We start from the raw sequence: 25,374 nt of genomic DNA, 5'->3' as shown, positions 1-25,374 counted from the left end.
TAGGGAGCTTGCTGTTGACTTATTCAAACCACACAAGTAATAGTGTTTTTTTATTATTATTATTAAACATGAATACAAGAATTCTTAATTTTGAAAAAAAAAGCCCTCCAGGTTCCAAAATCACGCTTGAAACTGAATTTGTGATAATTAACAGGACAATCTTCCTAGTGACAGCTCTAATTAATAGTATCTGTAATTAAAATTGTGCCCTTCCAGCAGGAAAATTGTTTGAATTTCTTGGAGTGACCTTTTTTGCCGTTTCTCTGGGGAGTATAGTGGTTAAGTTGATATTGATTTTATAATGAGCTCTGCTTTGTTTAATAAGAATCTGTAATCCACACACTAAATGAAATGTGTGCTTCATTTCTTCTTCCAGGATTTATATATATTTTAAAATCTCCCTCCTTAGATCTAATAGTGTATTTTTCTGATTGAAAACCAAAACAGATGATGTTTCGAGGATGCTCAGTGTTCCCATGGCAGGACTGCTTTAATATTCTTTGTTCCTGACCTTTGGGCCCAGTCCTAACCACCTGACTTCTTAAACATTTCCATTGGTTTTTCAGAACTGTGGTCATGAGGAGGAGGAAAAATGTTATTCCTTAAATACAAAGGTTTCTAAGGGCCTGGCTCTCCTCCCGTGGAAGTAGATGGGAATTCTGCCATTTGTTTCAATGGCAGCAGTAGGAGGCCCCAGTACAGGCAGACAAAATAGTTGAGCAGTTTTGATGCTGCTAAGTAGCGTTTTATCAAAATGAATCACTGGGCCTCATTTTGTATATAATAAACTATTCACGTGGATTTGAAGAGAAATTAGGACTGAGCCCTGTTCACATAGTCAACATCACCGTGTGCTGAGCTGTGATTTAAATGTAATGGGTATCTGGTGTGGTGCATGTTTTGGATAACATCAATTAGGTCTCAGAAAAGCATCAATTATCCTTTTCCTCATCTTCTCTGATATTCATAGGGCTATAATGTGACCCGTATTCATATGGGGAAAGAAAAAAAACAGATAGCTTTGGAAATTGCACCTACTTGGTTCTCTTCTGTATCAGTTAAAGGCTTTGCAAGTATCTACTCAGTTAACTTGGTATATTTTAAAAACATGAAATATTTCAGCAGCTGCTGCCACTAGACGTTACAGCATAATACTCCAATACGTTGCTGGTTACAGCTTAAGTGACAATTCAGATTTATTTATTTTTAATTTGGGGGGGGGGGAATTGGCTGGTATAAAAGGGCCTAGTGGCCCAGTGTGATTCAAAGAGAGCACTGAAACACCACGTTGGTTCACGTGCTTCTCAAAATGTCAGTGGTTTATATCTTCAAATAAACATGACTGACCTAAATTTTCAAGATTTAGCTGAGACATTTTTCATCCTAACCCAGTTCATCCAGGAGAGTTCACTCGGGGTTTTACTCATTCCTTCCTCACCCTGTGAACTTGGAGGAGGTTTTTCCCACAGCTGTTTGGCTGGGTTTTTGTTGTTGTTGTTGTTGTTTTTTGTTGTTTGTTTTGTTTTGATGTTGTTTTTGTTTGTTTGTTTTGTTGTTGTTTGTTTTTCCCTTGCAGTTTACACAGTGAAATACAAGATTGAAAAGGGGAAAGCAGAGAAATTGTATTGTCAGGGAAATAGTAGGTTGGCTGCTAAGTCTCCTAAGATGCTGCTGGTGAGAGCTGGGAGCCAGCCCAAGCTGCTGCTCCGCACATCTGATGTCCAGCATCACCCCATGTCACTGCCTGAGCATTTCTTGTGGGAGAGCACCTACCTACCAGCACAAGGGTTTTTGGTGGAATGGCCAACACCACTTAAAAGTTGAAGCAGGCAAATGAAATGCCAGGGGTGCCTTCGCTAACCGTGCAGGTGGAGCGAGACTGATGGAAGTGGTTGAGCTGAGGTCTGGAGGTTTCCTTGGAGGTTTCCTAAGGCAAGCAGCTGGCTTTGAAAGTGTTAAAATAAGGTCTGTGAGACTAACCCTATTTGAAGAATAACATTAGGAAGGATATATACACAACTGCAACTTAATTTATCTTTGAATCGCTAAGCAAACGGCAAATTATAGCCTGGTTTAATTAGGCTGTGGCTAAGGAGCTTTTCAGAATGAATGGCAGCAGTGTATCTCATAAAACACTACGTGTGCATGAAACACAGCTTACACAAAGGCGGACAGTTTCTGTATACCTTTTAAACATGTCTCCTGTCCTTTCAAATCACATATGTAATGATTAGATAAGTCAGAAACAGCGTTTGTGAATGACTAAAAAGAGGTTCGAGCTGCCCTCTCTGCGCCTGTGCACATGCGTACACCTACGCTCGTGTTTTTAATTGTTGCTCATGTCGCTTTGATCTTCTCTGAAAAGCAAGTTTAGTATGCTGCAAGTCCCCTCTCTGGTCCAGGAGATTAGGACAGAAGCGTTTTAGGAATTTTCAGCAGAGCCTCTTTGATTTATTTCACAGCGCCGAGCAGTTTTTCCTCCCGCACTTTGAAGCCTTTCGAACATCACCCAGAGAAAAACGGGCATTCAGACATGGGGGGCAGGCTGCGAGCGGGGCCACTAAGTGCACATCTTACTTGTCACCACTCCCATTAGCAAGCAATTTATTAACGTAATGAGTGTATATTAGCGGCTGCTGCTATTTAGAGATGCTCCGTTGGATTCAGGGTGATGTATTTGTGAGTCCAGCTGAACCCTGGCTTTTGACCCCTGCGTGGAGAGTGCTGGTTTGTGCAAGATGTTAAATCATCAGCATATTCTATACGTCGAGCTGCAGAACTTTCTGTGAGCATAATCTTCTGCATCACTGCTAATGCTCTGCAAAATGTTGGCCATAATGGAATTTAAAGGCAAAAGTTGAAATGCATTGAAGCCCGCTTCAGAGAGCCTCCCTGTTAATATTTTATGTCAATAATGTGCTTTTTAATTTTCCTTGATCTCAGCCAAAAGAACTTCCTTTAGAAAGCGGGGGGGCAAAGACCAAACAGTTTACAATGAAGTCCTTCTGCAGCTGACTGAGGTATTCAAGGTTACATGAGCCGTGCACCATCAATGCAGCTGGGTTACATCATCCGCTGTTTTAAAACTTGTTCAGATAACTTGATTTGGCAGGCATATAATTGTAAATTATGTGTTAAATTCTATATTATTACATGTGTTATGTTATATATAAATTATATACTCCTTTGTCAAATTCAGTCCTATTAATTACATGATCCTTCTGGATTCAAAGCCACTAAAAACTTCTCTGTGCTTTTAAAGATTTGATCCTGCTGGTAATTTTGGTTAGACAGAGACTTTAAGAAAACAGTATTCACAAAGTTACAATAGGGATTTTGATACAAACATTTGTAACGGCTCCAGCAGAAAGAATCTCTGCTTAGCTATCATGCCTATTTGGTGTATTTAAATACAGATAATTCATTGCATCTAATATGGCTTCAGATTTTCGACTCTAGACTGACTTTCATAAGCAAACATGTTATTATCATATTAGATCTTAACATTAGAGCAATATTATATATCAACTCCATGGAAAATTGAATTTTGTGAACTAAGTGAAATGAAAAAAAAAAGGAAAAATGAGCTGCTATTTCTCAAGTTCTCGGTAATATTCAAATTAACATCAGGACCGAGAGCAAAGTAAGCTGGCAATCTGGGGATGATCAGTGAGTGCCCTAAAGCAGTACCTCACATCCATGTAAGACTGCTTCCTTTTCAAGGACCCTCGCTACACTTCAGCAAAAAAGCTATCACTGAGGATTGAAGCATTCACTACATGAGTATTTAGTAAACATGTCAGTAAGGAATACATTTAGTAAGAATTTTGGATAGATGAAAATTCTGCCTTAAGGCTGAATGCTGCGAAGGGCTTTTTTGTGTTTTCTTCTGGGAAAACAAGGGTCATAACACATTTTTAATCCTTTCCTGTCCTTATTAAAAGAGAAAAAAAAGTCATCTCACGTGACTGTGTAAAGCAACAGGACTAACCCTAATGGTTTGCTATAAAACACGGGAGGTATATGTATCAGAAGAGACGTTCTTGCCCATTTAAGGCTGCTTACTGTGTATTATGTGAACAATTTTCTTTAATTAGAATTTGGTCTTAAAATAAATTCCAAATAACCTGCAAATTTATTGTATGTAATGTTGTTACATAAACCACCAGACTTTAAGGTGAGACAGTATTTACAGTCTTCAAAATACTTTACACAGAAGCCATACGTAGCAGCAATGGGGGAGAAAAAAAGAGTTGGGAAGTTTTTAAAGGTGGCAGAAAGAAAGTTTACCTTTTGTTTAAATATTTTATTGGTGTCAGATGGTGGACAGCCAAAGCACAAAGAGGCAAAACAAGAGGAGTACAGATGTGGATCTAACGTAGTTACTAACTTTTGAAAGGATGTTAAGCTCCCAGCAGTAGGGAGCTGCAAGGCAGCACAAGATGCTTCTTGTGATCATTACAAATTGCTGTCTTCCAAGAAGAAGAAGAATATAACAGAAGAATATATTGAAGAATACAACTTTTGTCAGTGACTGCATGCCAGAGAAGGGTGCTTGTCCCAGACAGGTGCTGCAGCAGGGGCAGTGCAGCAACACTTTTTGGTGAAATACTCTTTTCCTTAGAGTGGGCAGGTGGAGAGAGAGGGTTGTTGTTTTTCTGTTGCTTTGTTTTGTTTTGTTTTTGAAAGGAAAATGGGTACACACACAGCTCCTGGAAGAGCATGGGTGAGGAAGTGCCATGAGGATTTAGGTCTGAAGGATGCAATCCATCTTTATCAAGCAGTCAGCTGTTGGTTTGCACAGAAAGAGCATGAAGTAGCTGAGAGCAGGTGATGGTCAGCCTCTCCCCTTAACACACTCACTTCATTTTCCCCTGTCTAAAGGAAAAAAAGGTTGGGTGTTTTGTGGAGCAAGAAAAGAAAGGCTCCATGCATCTCACAGTATCATTTTGGGGTATTTTGGATGTAGGAAAGTGCAAAGAAAAACGAATAGTCAGAGGGGAAATGAAGCTAATGACTCATTTTTAATTACTGGGAAATTCAGAGTCCTTACCCAAGCAGTCCTTTCTTAGAAAATGTGCTGGAGGTGCTCTGGCCTGGCAGGCTGCATCTCGCCTGGTAAATTAAACCGGTAAATTGCTCAAACAGTCCTGGCATGGCTTCAGGCCAAGCCACTCAGCTTTCTCCCAAACAATCTCTTGCACACAGTTAGCTTAGGCCAAGAAAAAGATGTATATCCATTCACTGGGCAGTCTTCTGAATAGTTTGGCTGTGGCCAGCCTGTTTAGAGGGTGAGTTTTATTACTGCTTTACCAGCTGTGAGCCTCGAGCACCGAGCCCCTGCTGCAGAGCCCCTGCTCTGCTCCTGGCCATGCCGCAGGGCTGGGTATGCACAATGGATTGTCTCCCTCCTGTAAATCGATTATGTCCCAGGGCCTGGACCTTCGAGAGAAGCCAAAGATAACCACAGCCTTGCCTAATGGGCTGGAGAGTATTTGATCTGCAGTCCCAGGCAGTTCATCATCTCAAGTGTCCTGATTTCTTTCTGAAATAACTGTAGTGTCTTCAGTGGCATTTTTTCTGATGTTATGCAGAGGATAATCAGGCCTGTCTTTCCAACATATTCCTGCCCTTTTTTATGTTTTCAGATTTTTTTTTATTTTTATTTTTTTTGAGCAGCTATGTTATCATGTTTCATATTTGTCACATTTGTCTAATGTATACTCTCTCAACACTGAGCAGCTAACACTGTGATCTGGCTTTCTGAGCCTTTCCTATTATTCCCTCCAAGTGCTATACTGGGGAAAAACAAACAAACAAAAACTTATTTTTTAAAGTTTTTAACTGAGAAAGTTTTTATTTTGCAGAACAAATCTCATATCAGGGTCATGTTCCCTGGAAAAGAGTAGAGGTTCATTTTGCCTACATAAGCAACTGTTGCAAGTGATGTCTGTCGGGTCTTGTAGGATCCCCCTGCCTGGGAGCAGGAACAGGTGGCAATGTGTTCTCTGAAGCCTGAGGGTGTGAAAAAAGGCACTCTTCTTACTGCTTCTGTTCATTCTGCACATTGATCTTGCACAGGGAAGTGAGGAATCTTTTGTCCTCTCTGCTCCTTGTGTTTGTACTCAGCCATCAGGAAGGATTTGAAGCTGACCGTGGCCACCTGAGTTTTTTCCTTGGTAAGCCGTGCAGACTTGGCTGCTGGATGGAACGGAGGGGCAGAAGAAGGGGTCGCATCCTCAGCTTCCCTCTTGGCCTGTAGCCTGCTAGTGCAGCTCTTGGAGGGAAGTGAATGTTGCAAAGCCAAATATTCTGGGTGGGCTGTGACATTTTTGTTGGGTTTGTTGTGATGTAAATTGTACGAGAAGTTTGGGCAGAGTAGGCTGGAGCTCTCCCAGGGGTGTGCTGCACAATTGCCCCAGCCTTCCCAAAGAGGCTGGGTGAGGCCTCGTGGGATGTGTGGGAGCAGAGGCACCCATGGGTGGGCGTTGTGCAGAGCTGCCAGGAGCTGGAGGTGGAAGGAGGATGTGGTCTTTGTTGGCCAGACAGGAGGCCTCCTCTTGTTCCTAACAGCAGGGGCAAAGCTTAGGGGATGAAGACCTCCAGCCCCAAATGCTTTCCATATATTTACAGGCACAACTGAGCTATAAATGCTTTCTAGTTTAAGGGACGGAGACAACTCATCTGGCTTCTTTGCGCTGTGATTTTTGCTATTACAGGTCCTAAACTCTCACAGCAGCAGTGAATGCTGCTGCTTGGGTGTTCCTGCAGTTGTGCCTAACCCAGTTCAAGTTCTCAGCTTGCAGCATGTAGAGCTTGCGTTCATCACCTGCATTTTTAGAAAATAACCAAGCCAAGATTAAAGAAGAGAGGCTGTAAAAAAGTGTGTCTAGAAGTGAAATCTTTCAAAGAAACAAAATTAAGTTTTTTGGGGGGATGGGAGGGAACAGCTTTTGAATCAGAGAAAATCAAATTAAGTGCAGGTGGCTTGACCAAAGGGGAAAATGCATTAGGTTTTCTCTAAGCCTTCCCGTCCAGTTTCTAGATTTTCTGCAGGACACATCAGTGATATTTTATTGATGTTTGCTTGGGATGCCAGCATTCTGAGCAAGCAGAGATTTTGATCAGGGAAATAGTTTGTTAAATTTTTAATATTTCAGATGGATAAAATCCTCTTCATGTTCTGTGCAGTTTTTATTTTTCTGTCTTCACATCAAGCTAACTCAGTTGCAGGCTTCCTGATGATTCCTGCTTTTTCATTCTACACAGGAGTGCTGCTGCTTTGCAAAACTGTGTGCAGCAGCATGTAGATCTCAGAAGTGGCTGCTCTTGTCCTGCAAAGCTCGTCATTACCATGATAAAACTTACTTTCAGTATTGGGTTCGCATGCTTACCTTGGCTGGTTAAACATCAAATGTCACCTAACTTGGAGATTTATTCATTTTGTGCAGGCAGGAAGGCTCTTCCTTGGTCAGGCTGTCTGACAACAGCAGAAATACTTGGTTTGAAGTGGGCAGCAAAAGAGCCATAACTACCAACCGTACCTATTTTCTACTAGGCTGGTTTGAACATCCTACTTATCTTCCAAAATGTATCAGGGAGAATATTCACATGTTAGAGAAATATTGATCTTTTCGACTAACTATGAATAGAAGAGCGAGGGAAAGATGAGAAGGAAAAAATCAGTGTGCTGCTGCTTTTTTGACAGCGTGGGGGACCAAAACCTGGATTTTTCCTATTTCCAGCTTCTCAGCTGGACTTCATCCTGGCTCACTGTGAAGGGAAAATGCCTGATTCTGAGTGAAACGGGGGGATCTGCTGGGGGAGGTTTCATTGCAGTGGAACATAGGAGAAGGTGCCAGTGGCTGGCCATCCACACAGGGTGGGAGGAATAATGTGTTGAAGCTGAATGTAGTTTTGGGATCAAGAGCAATCTACAAATGTCACTTCATGTGATATAGTGAAATTATGTCATAAAGCATCTCTCCTGTACTCTGGGGAAATAATATATAAAGTAAAATGGGAATGGGAGCGTGTGAAGTCCATATACTGTCACCCACTAGAGTAAAATAAAGAGCTGCAATTCCTAATTAACCTCACTGGAAAACTCTTGTGTGTGGGATTAAAATATGTAGGGGGGTTGCCTACCAACCTGTTCCAAATTTGAATTTGTTTTTGAAGGTTTGGGTCAACCCAGTGGCTCTCCAAGCATTGTTGACTAATAATTTTGTTTGCTTGTTTGAAGACCTTAGAAGTTAATTAAGTGAAAATCAATGACTGAAGCTTCTGCAGGTGCTGGTCACGCCATCTCAGAAGGAATGCTGCAGAAATAGAGGGAGGGAGGAAAAGGTGACAAGAATGATTAATGATGGGGAAAACTCATACAAAGAGAGACTGAAAAGACAGGTTATTTCTTATAAAACAGTAACAAAGTGGCATTGTAGAAAAGTAAAATGTGTATAAGATGAGGAGATGAAGAAAAAGCGGAACTCTTACTCTCAGTTCTGCATAACACTAGGGCAAAGACTAGTGATTTAGCGATGCTAAATGCATAAAACGTCTTGGTGCTATTGCTGCTTTCTCTGAATGGGAGGTCTCCCTGTATCTCTGAACATCAGTACTAAGATCTGAGTACAAAATCCCTCTCACTTTTTCTAGTATCTCCTGTAATGCTAATAAAGTGGATGTGTAAAAATATTGACCAACATTTTTAATCCTTGAAGGCTTTTCTGTGTGTGATAGAAAGAATGTCTGTGCTCAGAGATATGATAGGACTCATACATATTATTTTTTTCAGAATTTAGGAGGGTTTCAATGACATACCAAGTTTTTAGCTCCTAATAACCTCTCTAACTTACTAGCAATGCTGTGTTTTATATATTCCTTTCTTCTCTGCTGTTTCCTTGTTCCCAAAATTTGCATTTGTTATTCCTAGCAGAGCTAAACCGTGATTTCACTTTTATTTTCAGTGGGGAATGGGTTGAAAGCAATGACGTTAGTTTTCATGTCAGGAGAGGGTAATGACTGGCACCTTCAACTGTCATGATAGATGATGTTATGAAAAACAAATGTTGCTGATGGCCATCTTTGATAAATACTTCCTTATCCCAGCATCATGTCTGCTGTGTACAGCCTCCTTCCATGAAAAAAAAGGATTTGAGCTTTTTAGAAGCTTTTAGGACTTCTTTTTGTATTTCTCTGCTTGGTTTTAGTGCCTCTGTTGCCAGGAATGCAGTTACACAGACTTCAGGAGAAGCAATAATAATCCTTGGAATGGGGTACAACAGCATTTTTAGACATAAAGTTGTGGCTGTATGTTTGTTTCTTTCCGAGCTAGAAGTGGATGCTGAGTTCTGCCAGTGAGCTGAGAATTCTCACTTCTACCAGAAATGGTTTCCCATTTTCAGTCCCGCAGGACAATAAAATAGTGGACTTCACAGCCTTAATATATATTTTTCTTGAGAAACTACAGCTGGCTAGGGACCGCGTTTTTTGCCTGCTTTGGGCCCCAGGCAACTATAAATGCTGGGAGTGGAAAAGGAAACATCCGTGGCGGTTCTCTTTTAGAGCAGGGGCATCTGCTGGAGGCTGCTCCAGCTTCTGGGGTGTGAGGCAAAGTCAAAACATGTGAGAAATTTGCATGTGGTTCTGCATGGCCTTGCAGGTTAATTCAGTCATTAATACTGTTTCTTTGTGAACCATACCATGCTGTATGGCTGTCCCCGTGCTAGCGGTGAATTTACTGTCCAAATTCATATTATGCAGCAGCTGGAGCCACGTCAGCAGGTGTTGGAGTTAGTTAAGATGAACAAACCATGGAAAAGGTGATGTGTGTTTTACACATAAAGGGCCAGTTGTACTGGTTGTAGGGCGAGTTTTGCAGATCGCTATGGATACAGGACTGCACCAGTGAGGATGCTCATATCTGGACACTACATCCAAGTTTCATAGCAGAGCTGAGGGCTGAACTCTGATTTCTCAGTGTCCTAGTTACTCCTTAACATGTCTTTCCTCTCCTTACTTCACACTTACCATTTACTTTTGATATACTACATGCAACAACACTTGCAAGGTCGGAAATACATTCAGGCACCAGCTTTGGTTGAAACCACCAAAAAATATATTCCTTTTTTTTTTCTTCTTCTTCTTTTTATCTTCTGTCTATGAAATCCTTTACACTGTCCTCACGTTAAGCCAGGCATCTCTTTGATTAAACTCTTCCCTCTTTCAGAAACCAAAAGTGGAACTGTCTTGTTCGCACAGGCCCACTTAGAGTGGTCTCTTGTAATGTTGTATAGGATGAAAATCCCCAGCACAGTCACCCAAACATGGTATTGAAATTGCCCTGATCCCCTGGCAAGCAGTATTGTCTGCAAAGAAGTTTGTGCTTTCCTGGTGTGGGCAGCACACTACCTCTATTTCAGGGCAATATCATCCAACCTATGCTGCCATGTCCTCCTTACTGAGTAACCAGTTGGCTGTTTAGATGTCCACCTCATTGATGAGAGTCACTGAAAGAATTTAAATAAGAATATTTTCCTTAAACTGTATCACTTAATCAGTGTCTCTGGTTGTGTGCAAATTAGAAATGTTCATGTCTTCTGGACCTCTAGAGCTGTGCGCAAGACCATGACGGAATATGGCTGTTTGTTTTGATTTGGTGGCATAAGAGTGCAAATGATTGAATTTAAAAAGAGGAAATAAATATACAGAAATGAAGGAAAAGTCATTTTCCATCTGAGGATAACTGTTTTCTTTGCCTTTCCCCTCCCACCTGGCCTTTACTTTCATTTTCTTTTCTCTTTTTTCTGATGAAAGGAGAATGATAATTGCATGAGTTCCCACCAGGAAACACTTGGAATGCTAAAAAAAAAAAAAAATACAACTTTTTAATTTCAGAAGTTGTAATCAAAATTGGGGTTTTGTTAGGAAAATTGGTGTTTGACTGCAGTACTCTCAAAGAGAAACACCAGCCCTGCGTTTTAGATCTCTTAAAATCCAAACAAAGCAGAAGTCCTACTCTGGGACTCAAGATGTATGGTTAGTGGTGCGGTACGAGAGTATGGGTAGTAAATTGAACAGTGCAGACCAAATCTATACTGACAGTCAAATATATACATTCTGTGGTCTAATTATTTCTGTCCCCACCTTACAGGATCTATCACATACATGTCTGCATAAATACGAAGTGAATGGAGTGTGGCTATGGAATGCTACATTTGATGCTGTGGCAGAAGTGTGATCTCTCAAAATATGACTTACAAACATTTTACAGACATTTTTCCACTATGTCCCTCTTTTCCTTTCTTGAAGGCAAGCTGATCTCGGTAGTTGCCTTTTCTGGCAGTGATAGAAAATGCGTGTAAATATTCCACACACATAAATAGCTCGTTTACTGCTGGACAAAAAGCATGTTAAAATGAAACTAAAGCTTGCAAGTATTTTTCAATAACTCAAAAATAAATGGTAATAAAGCTGTAATTATCCCCAAAGCTACAAACACAGTAAATAAGTTAAAGTTAAATTTATAACACCTGCAAGCATATTAAGTATGCAAAAGCAAAACAAAGGCAGCCAAATGACTTTAGCTTCACCCTGTAGTAACACTAAGCAAATTTGGTTAGAGAATAATGATGTTTGTAGTTCTAGATTCATTTGTTTAAAAAAATGAGCTTACTTTATTTTTTCATGTTTTAAATCTCACTGCATTATGACTGCATCTATCACAAAATGGTTAACTCCATCCTGTAAGTGCAGACTTCACCTTATTCAGTGAATGATACATCCTTAATTTAAAGGAAAGAGAGGTTAGTATTCAATTACATGTATTAAAACTGAGAGGAATAGAATTCTTAATGATATTTTTTTTAACACACCTAGCTTATGAAAGGTTATGTATATTCTTAGTTTTTATTATTTTGTTAAAAAGCATAGCCTAGGATCTTTTAGAATTAACATTTAGCATTTTTAATTTAAAACTTCTGCAAAACAGTTTTGTTTCACATGTAAATTAAATACAGGGTTTCTGTACATTTATTACTTGTTTCTCCTAGAACAGGTCAAGTTGAGAGGGCTTTGTGTACGCTCATCTACCAGTTTTAATAAACAACATTTTTCTTGGTTTAATGTCTCTGCATTTTCTTAATAATTGTACTATGGAAGTTTTTACTCATTCTTACATTTTTTAAATTCTGAAAATAATTGTGCCAGTCTTGTTTCTGGACTAGGTCAGGTGATTTCCATTTGAATTTGTTAAGCAAAAGATTTTCAAATGACTGGAATGTCAGGCCTATTTCTTCAACTTTATTTTTGGAATTACGTAAGTCTGGGACTCAGGTAAAAAAAAAAAATACTATGAATATATAATAATGAAATTGTTTGTGTATATATATATTTAAATAAAGTAGAAAGTTGGAATTTCCATCAGATCCCAGGTTCTTGTTCAGCAATTTGATGTGACTGTGACTGGGGAAGGACAACTGTATTTTAGATAGAAAGCTACTTTCATTTACTTTGGACTGAAATTTTCATTTATAGTATGCCTGGTACCAACTGGATGTGAACAATGCACATGCCACAGTTGGTGGCTGGACTAGGGCTACCTGAAGATTATTGTGTGAAATAGATATTTTAATGAACAGCAGTATCCTAACTCCAGGCAGCTTGGAAGTGGAGTGGCTCATCTTTATGAGGCATGAACATAACACCAAAGCGCACGTTGGCTGTCTCTTAACTGGGATGCCCTTTGTAGGTCCTTTGCCTGTGATGTGCTGCCTTGGGGTGGCTGCTTTTTGCCTTAAATTCCACTTTTGCAAATAGTAGCAACAGATGCTGGACATCAGGCTTTTACTTTTGCCCGGGTGAGATAATGATGGTGTCATACAGTTGTGTGGGGTTTTATCGGTGTGGGAGACATTTTTGCCCTGTGCACCATCAGCAGAGCCACTCCCAGGAGGCTTTGTCCCCAGCCAGCAGGAGCCAGTCCTTTGCCAGTTCATGCTGACCCGACAGCAGCCAACTCTCATGCATAGGGACTCCTTTCCTGAGGCCTTCTTTGGTGTCTTCTCTAGCAGGGTTCAAAGCTCTGCTCCTGTAGAAACTGAATACAAGGGAAAAGATTCAATACTGACCATCTTCCAGGCTCGTTTTAGTGTCAGACTCTTCAATCCTCTTACTCCCTAGCAGGGTTTATACAGGGTTTTCTCTCATAAAACAAATATTTCAATTAACCACATAGTGAGCTTTCTGTGGGGTTCATTTCTGAAGAGGCACAAGGCCTCCTTGGTTGAGATGAGAGTTTTTTACTCTTCTCTTCAGGTTCAGAGACCCCATCTAACAAAGCAGTATGATAAGACTGGCTCTCTGTCCATGAGTTGTTGTCCATTAGGCACAACAACTCTATTGATGCCCTTCATTCAATTTGGGTAAACTACATTTATGCCGTGATGTGGTTCATTCACAAGTGGATTGTATGGATCTGAAAATCCATTTCTTGTACCTTAGGAAGTAATTGCTGCTTTGTGCTTCTCTTTATCTCTGTGAGGACAACCAAGTATTAGAAACACTTTAAAACCTCATTGGAAAAGGTCCAGGGTTTTTCTGAGAATACTGTTTATGGTTTGTTTAAGGTTATCAATTATGTTTCAGATAAAAAGCTCTCTACAGATGATCATTGTGCTGTACTTTGAACTCATTTAACTGGACATTATTTACAGAATATTTATCTTGGCTATGGCAGTTTTTGTCACAGAGTGATATTACTTTTCCATTATATATTGCATGTGACCGCCACATAAGTTTGATAATAAATGTTGGGAAATAAAAAACAGAGTAAGTGCCTCAGTATGATAGCAATTCCCATGTGATGGGAAATAATGTCATAAACTTCAAATTACCTTTTAAATAAATGTTTACGTCCAACCCATCCATTAGATCATAGCCTGAAGGGTCAGGAGGATCATTTCTTCATATTTCACTGTATGCATTATGATTGCTTTTTCAGGTGTAAATGATGTTTTTAAATGAAGAATGGCAGGCACCCGAACTATATACAAACAAAGGCTAGACATTACAGAGTTGCTATATGGCAGAAATAGCCTCAGCCACTCTGCTAAATATAGAAGTGCAGCAGTTAAACTGAATTCATTCTTAGAAAATCTTTTTAATGGTGCATGTGCTGAGACGATGCAGAAATACGGCTGTTTGTGTCACTCATGCAGTTTGCAGCTTTGACATTTTAGTCAAGTCTAAACTCTAATTTTGGTTTGGTAGATGGTTGTTTTGCTAAATGCTTATGAGAGTAAAGATTTTGAAGAAAAGAAAGAGCATACCTGAACATGCAGAGAGGTGAACAGATAACAGGTAATACTGAAGTTTTTAACCACTCAGGGCTTTGCATGCCTGTGAAATGGTTCCACCTCAGTAAGTGCCCAGGGATAGTGTTCCCTGAGAGCACCAGATGAGAAACATCCCATGTGTTGAGACCCCACTACTCCCAACACCTTTCACAGGAGAGGGCCAGAGCAGCCTGCTTCAGGGATGAAACAAACCCAAATCCCACATTTAGATACATTTCTGGCCTGAGATGGACATTCCTAGTCCATGTGTCCTGAAGGAATCCATTTGGACCCTCTGGACAAAACATATTGAAGCTTTTGTAGATGGTGGTGTAGATAGAGCTACATGAAAAATCCCAAGAGGGGGCAAGATGGTCAGGCTTAGCAGAGAGGTGGCTTTGATAAAGCTGTAGGTGTCCCTAGCACGTGGGTATAAGCAGGTTCCTCAGCCTGGGCTGGCTGGGACTGGGGGAAGGAAGAGTTACCAAGGGCCATTAGACCAATCTAGAGATTAATTAAACAAAAAAAAAATCTGTTTACAGGCAGGGAAAAACCCATTGTCTTGGTGATTTAAAACACCAATCAAGAAACTCAGTGGTGTTTTTGCTGAAACTCTGATTTGACCTTCCTGTTTACATTAAACATTTTTCTGGCAGTGTACAGTGACGTGCTTGCTTTGTTTAAGGTATTTGACAGCTACAACAGTTCTGGGAATAATTGCTCTGGTTGTATATATGTCAGGAAAGAAATAAGTTAATATCTGAGATAAAGTTAATTTTTTCTTTAAACTTATATTTGTCATGTTTCTCAACCTTCATGAGTGCCATTAACATTAAAACTCTGGCTTGAAAACAAATTTTCTTAGTAGTATATTAAATAATTTGTCCAAAGCATTTTTAATTGGAGGTTAATCTAATCTAGAACCAGTTGGTTATAATATTACTTCTTTTACAACTTACATTTGCTAATACTAATTTCTTAGAGTTCACTTGTTCCTGATTATTTTTTGTTAGCAGAGGTCTGTAATCCTTTCCACAGCAACCACTTGTAAAAGCAGAAGATTATGACTTGGGGCAGGATATGAGCAGCAGGAACAGATCAACTTAAAAACAAAGATCCTGTCAGAGTACAAATGCTATTGTTAGTAGAGAGTTGGGGTGAGTCAAGTGGCAGGATGTCTATTAGAATAAGACAAATTCATATTTACGCCACATGGCATGCTAGCCAGAAGACACATCCTTTCAGCAGTTGTGTGATAGGCTACATATTTTTATACCTTTTACTTTTTGTAGTTTTGTCTAATCCAGTAAACTATTCCCTCAGAGAATGGCTAGTATCTAAATATCTGAACAGCTTTTTGGTTTTCTGCAGATTTATTTTTCTGCCTAAAAAGTTTCTACACTGTTATGCTTTTCCCTAAATCTGCTAAAAGTAGGGATTTGAAATTACACTACTGCAAGGTCATTCTAAGGTTAGCAATAGCCATTCTGTACTATTGCTGTCTTTTCTGATGATGTGTGTGATCCTTCATAAAAAAGGAGGAGACTTTTTTTTCTTTGGCCCTATATTCAAGGTTTGTTGTTGCTGTTTTTGTTTTCTAATATTTGGCCTAAAATAAATAAAGTTAGTGCGTAACTAAGAAACTAAGGTACCAAGTGACAGAAAACATTCAAGTGGAAGTGAGGAAAAAACCCTACGTTTTGTAAATACAGAAAACTTCTACATAAGCACCTCTAATGGCAAATCAGACAGAAACTCTGGTAAAGCGCAGACAAATGGAAAATGTTTGGATGGGTCTTTAGTCATTGCCACATTGAGGCAAGAGAAGTCTCAATGCTTGCTACTGAATGAATTACGATCCCTCTTCAGTGTCCTAAAGTTTGCAAGGTCAAAAAAAAAAAAAAAATACTCCTAAAGATACATTTCTAACTCCCATATGAAAAAAAAAAAATATATATATATATTTTATTGCAGTTGATATATGGAGTTTTTTAGATCATCCTACTGATGGCACTTGGGCTGTAACTGTATTATCAGTGAATAAGAAAACAAAGGCCCCATCATTTCAACAGTATGAATTCTTCAGACTGTATTATTTTGTTAGCCTGAGGCAAGAGGCAGCGCTCTTAGGACTCGTCTGTGCAGAATGAGTAATCCGAGACAAATGTGCAGCCACACCGTGTGTGCAATATGTCCAGATCCCATGGACTAGCCGCTCTTGCTGTGCAACACAGGCAGCCAAGTGTCTCTCACGGACAATAGACATATGTTAAAAATGATAATTTTATTATAGTCTCTGAGATTTTACCACACATAAGTGATTCTAAGAGCATTATAACAATTGCAGCATAACTGTGGGTCTGTTTATCCCATTAGTCAGAATTTTGTACTGTAGAGAGTTGCTTTTACCAGTAGGATTTTGTGTTAACTAACCGGAATTCTGTATTTTTACATGAATTCTATGCACGGGCACAAGTGAAAATATATATTCACAGCGCAATCCATTTTGGTGTTTTTACATGGCTTGCATTAGAGTGTGTGATAGCTTGAATTTTCTTTCTTTGCCAAAGCTGCTTAAACAATACAATGACAGATTTCTGTTTTTATTCTTCATTAATGTCATTCTTCATCCTCTCTGCCCCACATCAGGGAGGAAGCGTTGTGAGTTTGCTATTTTAATGAAGAGAAATGATGCATCTATCAACTGAAATTTATAGTGGAGGGCACATCAATTCAGTTGCCTTGAGCTTGCTGAGTTTGCATATTCTGGGCCAAGCAGTGCTCTCGATTACTCCTGTGCAACCCCATTAACTTCAGTAGGTTGCACAGTTCAAAAGTGGCTGCGCTGATCGCAGGGCAGTGGTAGGGGAAAAAGGGAGATTTGTTGGGAAAGTCAAGCTCCAGAATATTATTTTTTGTTATCATGAAAGGCAGTGGGCACACAGTCGTAATTAAACTTTTGAAAGGTTAGGAGAGCCAGCATGTAGTAATTTCATTGAGTATTTAATCTTCGTAGATGTGCAGAACAGAACAGACAGCCTCCCAAAAATCACTGCGGTGAGGGGGAAAACACTTCCAGCCCTGGAAACATATTGTAAATCATATGTCTTCAGTAGAGTTTATCCTGTAATTACTCTTAACCGTAGGTTGTTTCTTCCTTTCTCTCTCTAGGAGCTATGCCGTCAGCGCATGGCAGTGAAGACATCTGATCGCCCAGAGCCACTGCACGCCTCTCGAATCAATAGTGTTTCTTCACAATTTAGCGATGGGCCTGTTCCCAGCCCCTCAGCCCGCAGCAGCACCTCGTCCTGGTGCGAGGAGCCTGTGCAGTCCAATATGGACATCTCCACCGGCCACATGATCTTGGTAAGGTGGTTTTTCTTCGCAGCACGTGCAATATTGTCAGAATGTGAGATGCCTGCTCAGCTTTTGGTAAGAGTTAACTTTTAAAGGAATGGAAGCTGTCTGTTCACACATCAAAAGTGTTCCTGAGCTTCATTGGTAAGCTTAGCCTTGTATAATTAAAACTAAGAGGATTTTTATTTCAATTTCTTTCTCAATATATTTTTTGTTTTTCTCTCTGGGGAATATTCTTTTATCTCAGACATACAAATTGTGTGCTTGCTTTACAAAAGATAAGTCACGCTTTGTCCTTTTGTGCTGTTAATTTATGTTTAACTCAGCTTGGACAACTGAAGAAAACTGCTGAATTTCTGATCAGCTTGCTTGTTTTTCTTGTGTGTTGTTATTGTGTGGAGGTATCTGAGCTTAGAATGCAACAGAATATTAGCAATACAGAACTTTTTTTTCATTACCATTTGAACAGAGAGGGACCTGAATTTTGAGACTAGCTTGAATTTAGTTATCCTTATCAGGATTTCTTCTAAGCTGCATCTCTTTTATGTTTGAAATGATGCAAATATCTTCTATTAATGGAGTCTGCATTGGAAAACTTGGGTTACTTCCAAACATGACTTGCAATTGGTATCAGTGTAGAAGATGGACATGTGAAGATCTGACTGTATGTATGCAACAGTGTTAGCAGCCCAGGACAGAATGTAGTGGTTGGGACTTGCTGTTTGCTTCTGTCTCTCTGTCACTGTTAACATCCTGCTGGGAGAGCTGGGGAGCAATACTCTGGGTTTTGTGCCTTATTTTCCTCCTCCTTTAATTATTTACTGTCTTTGTAGAGTACATTGAAAATGTACTGAGAAGAAGCTAGGAGATAGTGAAGATCATAAGTCAGGTGTTATTTTGCTTTCTATATTTGATTTCTGCTATTTATTAGTAGTACTGACTGTAAGCACCCATTCCAGTTGGTAGCATTCCCATGCTTTTGGAAACTTCCCTGTTGTATTTATGCAATTCTGAAGACTTATAAGTGGTATTTCTGAGAAGGAAGGTTCTCTCCACAATGCCATATTTTGGGTCATAGTTTTTCAACTTCTTTTTCTTTTTCCGGATTTATATTTTGAAGTACAGTTTTCTCAGATACTCTTTGAGTTCTTTTAAGCCACCTCACCTAATGGAAAATGGAATGAAGGCAGGTAAAACCCAAAGAGCTAATTTGACTCCAGCCACATTACTGACCTTCTTCAGCCTTGGTCAGGTCAGCTATAAAACTGAGCAAAAGCAGGACAGGTTTGAGAACCAGACTCTTCATACCAGTGTGTCATCCTGAGTAAATACTTCTTCCCTTGCCCAGTCTTTTCCCCCAAAGAGTTAATAAAATATTGTGTTAAACACTGATACACAAGTTCGGTTTGGAAGAGGAGCTGCCATGGCAGAAAATCATATGTCACAGTTTCTACTGTCCCAGTTTTGCCTAACTAGTATAAAATTAACTTGGTTTTCATTTCATAGTTAACTGAAATGTTTGAGGGAAAAAAAAGTACTCTAACTGTCCAACCCGAAAATAAATACAAATTCCTGTGGAAACGTTCTAAGGCAGTATATTTCTATGGAAATAAAAGCAAAATTTCCTATATAGATGGAAATACACATCTGATATTTCCAAACAATTCCTACTACTTTAAATTAGGCAAATTTATTTTTGATTATGTTATTAGGAAAAATCTTTTTTAAAATAACGATATCAAGTTTAAATGAGAGAAAATTGCATATGGGAACCACTTATTCTAGATATGTAAATTTCTGCAAAATTGCAAGGAAGAATTTTTTTCTTATATCTGTGAATAAACTTTAGAAAAGGATGAGGCTGGACAAGATCACTCTTACGGTGTTCAGTGTCCATAATTCAGTCAATACCATTTAACCCTGAATGAACTCATACATATGTTAGCGATCTAACAGCATATGTTATATCTTAGGTAGTGAGGGTTCAGTGAAGGGTAAACGAAACACTGTAGTGTCTTGAGATTACAAACCACACAGAGAAAATAAAAATAGTTAATTTGTTTAGTCTAAACTGAACAAAAAAAATCAGTGATTCAGGGGAGTCTGCATATTGTGCTTTGAAATATGGGATGGGGAAAAATTGTTCTTAATGGACGCAGATGATACAATTAAGAAGAAAATATGGGTTAGAGTCGAAAAGATGCATTTAGCTTGGATATCAGGGCAGGCCTAATAGGAGGGTCAGGCAGGCAGTGGGGTTGTTTACTTAAGGGAAGTAGTTAAACCATAAAATCAAGATTTGATGAAGGCGAAGCTAGGCTAGGTTTACGTGGGAAGATCAGCATAATGCAGCTACAGCACTAGGGCAGATGATTGGACTTGATCAGAATTGCTCATGTTTTGTGTCACTGTGGGTCACACTGAAACAGGAGAGCTGACCCAATTTCTGTTTTCCTCAAAAATAAATTCATGTATCTGTAATATTTATTTGCCTGAATTTCTCTCCCCTTGGAGACACAGTAGCTTGTTGAACTTCAGCAATAGAAAAAGCTTGCCAGAGATGAGCTTTTTCTCCATTTGTGCTGCAGCTACAAGTCAAGGAGAGCAAGGGGTCCCACTTTTCACCTTTTAGATCATTCAGTGCAAGAAATTTTCCAGTTCTTCCTATTTCCTGCTGCCAAAATCCTCTTACCTTTTGATTTTTTATGGATATTTTTCATGAAAGATATCTCAATGCCTAAAAAAGCAACAAGAAATATTAGCAAGGGGCCCAGTAAGAATGGCAAATGCCATCTGCTTTGTAGGCTAAATGCACTTATAGCTTTGAAAATGTGTTTTTCAGCTCCACAGTGTGCAGCGAATCAGCAGTTAGCTGAGTTAGGGCTCCTCAGTTTTTATTGTTCATAGGTGCCAAGGCCTCCCCAGAGAACATGAAACAATGGGTTACTGTATAAAGTGGCAGCAGGAAATATTTTATTTTGATATATAAACAGAATAAGCCCTTAATGGAAATAACTTCAAATAGATCTATCTGCAACTGCTGTAAGACTCCATGTAGTCCCTTTCTTGCCCACAGGTACTGTTGGTCAGAAATGCTTCTGTAAAGCTGATTCAGTTTGCTGGAAAGGGCCAGCAGGTGGTACCTGAGATGTTATCCAGAACGCCTGAACTTTGGGTTTGTTGGAGCTGGTGATTGGCCACAGGTACTGTTTTTTTAGAGGACCAGCTACTTTAGGTTAGTCAATCATTTATAGTACTCAAGGTCTGGAGAAACCAGGAATCTTCCAAGCCCATGTGTCTGTGGGGCAGTCTCCTCACTTAGACTCAAGTCAGTCTTTCAAAGGAAAAATCTGCATTTCTGTCAGTTTCCCGTACAGCAAAGACAATATCTCTGTACTGCTGACAGTAGCATGAGGTAGTTTATACTATTGGTGGTAGAAGGGGAGGCCCAGAAGGATGGTGATAACAACATTCAGAGCTCTTTTCCTTTTTCACGTTCTTTTTCCTCATATTTGCAGCAGGAGGTTGGCCCATATGACACTTTCTGATTCCATCATCTTTCTAAAAGGTTCAAGCACTTTGGAAAGTGTAATTAGAGGAGCATGTTTTTATGCAGTCATGTTTGTGGTGCTGACTGGCTGGTTTCAGCATCAACAACAAAGATGTGCCCTCATTTCAGTCACCATTGGTTTTACATGAAAGCAATTGTTTTTCAGAAGGTCAGAGCAAGGGAAAGAATAGAAACTCAGAATTAGATACCCATCCACTTTATTCCCATATGTACATCTATATTTCAAGTGCCAAAAGAAGTCCTAATAACATGCCACAGTTCCACTGTAGTCCAGCAAAAGGACCAGGGGGTTTTGAAGGCGTCCAGGAGAGATTTAGTCTACTTGTCTTGGGCTCCTAATTGATACCTACAGTTTAGGCACTTGATGAAGTGGTGTTTCTGACTTGATTCCATAAATTCACTTTCTAGTTGGTGAAGAGAGTGGGTGGCTATGAAAGTCTCCAGAGAATTAGACAGAGGTCTAATTCTCTTTGGAGGCCTCCTGTTCTGCTTGCACTATCCCATTGACATACGCAACTTCGCAGAATCACAGAGTGTTTGAGGTTGAAAGGGAACTCTAGAGGTCACCCTGTCCAACCCCCCTGCTCAAGCAGGCACACCTAGAGCTGGTTGCCCAGGACCATGTCCAGATGGCTTTTCGATGTCTCCAAGAATCTCCACCTTAGATCAAGGAGTCTATTTTTTCATGCTCAAGCACAAGTTCTGTGCAAGTTAGGAAGGTTGTATCCCACATCTGCTTCATATATCTGCTTCATATATTTCCATGCTTGTTTGCTTAAAATAATTATAACTTTTTTTTTTTTTTCTTTTTTTTTTATGAAGAACTGTGCTGCAAAAAGGGAATGTATGCTTTTGGCAACATTTTGAGTTAATTATTTGAATACCATATATGAGAGGGAATTTGCAGAAGCAGAACTTATTTTCTATGTTTTTTCTTCTATTATTTTTCCCTTGTAAAGAAAGACATGCAACATTTGAAGCATTTTACGTAAACTAGAGTTTCAGAAAGAGTGAATTTCCAAAAGACCCTTTTTGGTAGTTGTTTAAGCTGGAAGTCTGAGGAGTCTTCTCTCTGAGGGTATAAAGCTGGTGAAACTGTCTGTGATATTTCTTTCATACTCTACTTTTCAGGAGAAGAAAGTACTGTAATGGGGATGAACGAGGTAGTGGGAGCAAATGAACTAGAGACTGAAGTCAAGTGGAGGAGGTGTAAGGCCACTTGAGTCTCTTGCCCTTGGCAATATTCTTACAAAACCAAAAGGACCTTCCCAACAGAGAAGGAAAGAATGGCCTCATATAAGAACTTCTTGTCAAAGGAGAGACACCTTTTGGCCTTTGAGCACATCCTGGGACACAACCCCATCCAGGGGGACATGGGACAGAGACCTGCTGCTGGGAAGCCAGTCATACCCAAGATGTTGAATTTTGCATCCGGTTTCATTGTTATGCTTAATCAATGGAAGACACTGTGGGACTGAGAAGGGTGACAAGGAGGGAATACTTTCCAAGGTTGCACCTGGGGCTTTTTGATAACATTGGTATCTTATAGTCTCTGCATGATAACTTTTAGATGGTTAAAAGCAATTTTCCCCTCACTCTCGTTTTTTAAAATAAACCTTGTTTGAAAGTGAACTCTGTGGGGTAGCTGCTATAGATTTGCTTTTAACTGAATGTGGAAGTGTGGAGTTGTGTGATACAAGATGCATTCTAACAAGAAAAAAAAAAAAAAAAAAGCATATTAAATCCTCCACTACATTTTGTTGAAATTCCTATATTTTACCCTTAAAGATGTAATAAAAGTACGAGCAAAAGGCATCTAAATGCACTTCTCTAAATAAAGAGACAAATTTCAGGATGTGAGCGCTGTGCTAGATGCAGGTGTACTTTCCACCTTCCATTTAATCCCTGTGCACAAAACATTTCCTGAGTGAAGGAGCATGATGAACAGTATGTGAATGTACTGCACTGCCTGGGGACACGTGCTGCAGGCGTGATTAATGCTAGCAGAGACAAAGGTGAGGAGTACAGGTAGGGAAAACAAGGTCTTTGTCACAATTATGGCATGCTTGATTATTTAGTGTTTTTGTTTGATTGTTTTCTTTTTTTTTCCTTCTACCACCATTATTTTCACTGTAATTCTTCATGAATTGAAAGACTATAAATACCCTGTTTAAAAAAGCTTCTGACTGAGAAAACAAATAAAAATCCTCCTTCACATGGGAAAAGAGAAAAGTCAGTGGCAAAGTTTAGTTAAAAGCATGAACTCCTTACACATGTGCTAAGTGGATCTGAATCCCAGTTTATTTTTCAGTTCCACCAGTATAAATAGTTGTAGTAGTCTCACAAAATGCAAGTCCCCAGAAGGCTTTGGACCTAAAAGCCATTTCATCTCGGTCAGTCAGACTAGAGAAGCCATGTGGGAAAAAGCTGTTGTTCATATAGCATTACTCAGTGACAAGATAGCCAATATCCCCCAAAGACTTAAATACTGTGGATGGGAAAATCTTTACCCCCTCCTTGAGTTTTTAGGAACATCCATGTTTTTAGGAACAAGCAGAGCTGGTTGCCTCCTGAAAGATTTTCTGCTGATGAAATGGCACTTATCCTTTCATTTCCATTTTTTCCTCCCTCACTTTTTAAATCATTTGGAGACATTTGCTTCTATTCGTTTAAAGCCAGGACTTGAAATACAGGAACAAAGAAAAGCTACAAAGGAAAGTACAAAACGTCTTCTTGCATAGAAATACAGCTAAACTAATAGAACCATAAATCTAATAAATGGATGTATGTTGTACATAGATTTCTTCAAAAGAACTCAGAAAACATATTCATGAACACGTTACTCTGGTTCTTCCATTTTTATTTCTGTTTCATGTTCAGTTGCCTCCCTTTTTCTATATTAATCTTGTTGAATGGTCCTTAGGAAATAACAATTACAGAGTCAGTGTTAAGTCAAGAAAAACGTTCATCTTGAATACTGTACAAAATTAATTTCAAAATCTCTTTTTTCCCCAAATTTCTCCCTGTTGGTTATTTTTCCCAAATGTATTCATGATTAGCAATAACTTGCCAAATTTCTGTGACTACATCTTTGTCTGATGTTTGACAGTGAGGTGTTTATTTCAGCTATGTACAAGCTGCTTTGGTTGAACACTTTTAGCTATCGTGTACCTTCCCGTTCCATAAGAAAAAAAAAAAAAAAAAAAAAAAACCCGGGGGGGGGGGAACGACACTTTTAATAGAAAGATGAAGAAAGCATCTCTATTAACATTCCAGAGTGCTAATTTTAAAAGTGTGACATTGGCAGAAATATTTAATACTGAACTAGCTTGTGCAGCTATGTGCACAAAGTAAAAGAAGGGATCGTAGCCACAGCTGACAAAACCCAGCAGCTATCTGAACACTCGTCAAGGAGGCTGCTGGTCTTTTCTTTTGTCTCCAGACTTATCCTAAGTAACAAATTATTTTTCTCTGTATTTGTCCTATTGTCTCAAGTCATTGATAACACAGTGTAGCAGATGTAGCAGTTGATTACATTTTGGATCTAACAGGTGGAAATGCCTATTTATAAGGAGAAGGGCACTAAAAAGAATGTGGTTCAGGAGGATTTCTCAGGCAGGAGTCCTGAGATGATAATACAAGTTATATCATATTTCTGAGCTGGTAGCAGAGTTCAAGCATTGAAAGGAGGCGTATTTTGATTCATTGTGGATAATGAAAGGGCTCATGCAAGTTGCCTATGTGGTGCACCATTAAGATCAAATAACATGGTAAATGGGACTAAACTTCAGAGATTCTGAAAATACATAACAGTTTGGGATGGAACTGCAGTTAGCTTAGTGGTACTTATAAAGAAGGGATATCATTTGGGGGAATGGTTTTAAACTGAAAGAGGGGAGATTTAGATTAGAGATTAGGAAGAAATTCTTCACTCAGAGGGAGGTGAGGCACTGGAACAGGTTGCTCAGAAAAGCTGTGGATGCCCCATCCCTGGAGGTGTTCAAGGCTAGGTTGGATGGGGCCCTGGGCAACCTGGTATAGTGGGTGGCATCCCTGCCCATGGCAGGGGATTGGAACTAAATGGTCTTTAAAGTCCCTTCCAGACCAAAC

At 39.4% G+C, this 25,374-nt stretch overlaps 1 protein-coding gene across 1 annotated transcript in view; it reads left to right on the top strand.

The window, feature by feature from the left end:
* Window positions 1-25,374, top strand: part of PTPRN2 (protein tyrosine phosphatase receptor type N2) — a 641,705-nt gene that overhangs the window by 538,526 nt on the left and 77,805 nt on the right. Inside the window, exon 14 of the mRNA XM_035319523.1 lies at window positions 17,508-17,702. Within this exon, the coding sequence (XP_035175414.1) occupies window positions 17,508-17,702 (195 nt within the window). The remainder of the gene's footprint in view (window positions 1-17,507; window positions 17,703-25,374) is intronic.

Source organism: Oxyura jamaicensis, chromosome 2 (assembly GCF_011077185.1).
Source record: "Oxyura jamaicensis isolate SHBP4307 breed ruddy duck chromosome 2, BPBGC_Ojam_1.0, whole genome shotgun sequence".
Classification (NCBI taxonomy): Eukaryota; Metazoa; Chordata; class Aves; order Anseriformes; family Anatidae; genus Oxyura; species Oxyura jamaicensis.
The sequence above is the reverse complement of the archived record's forward strand: the minus strand, read 5'-3'. Positions and strand labels throughout refer to the sequence as shown.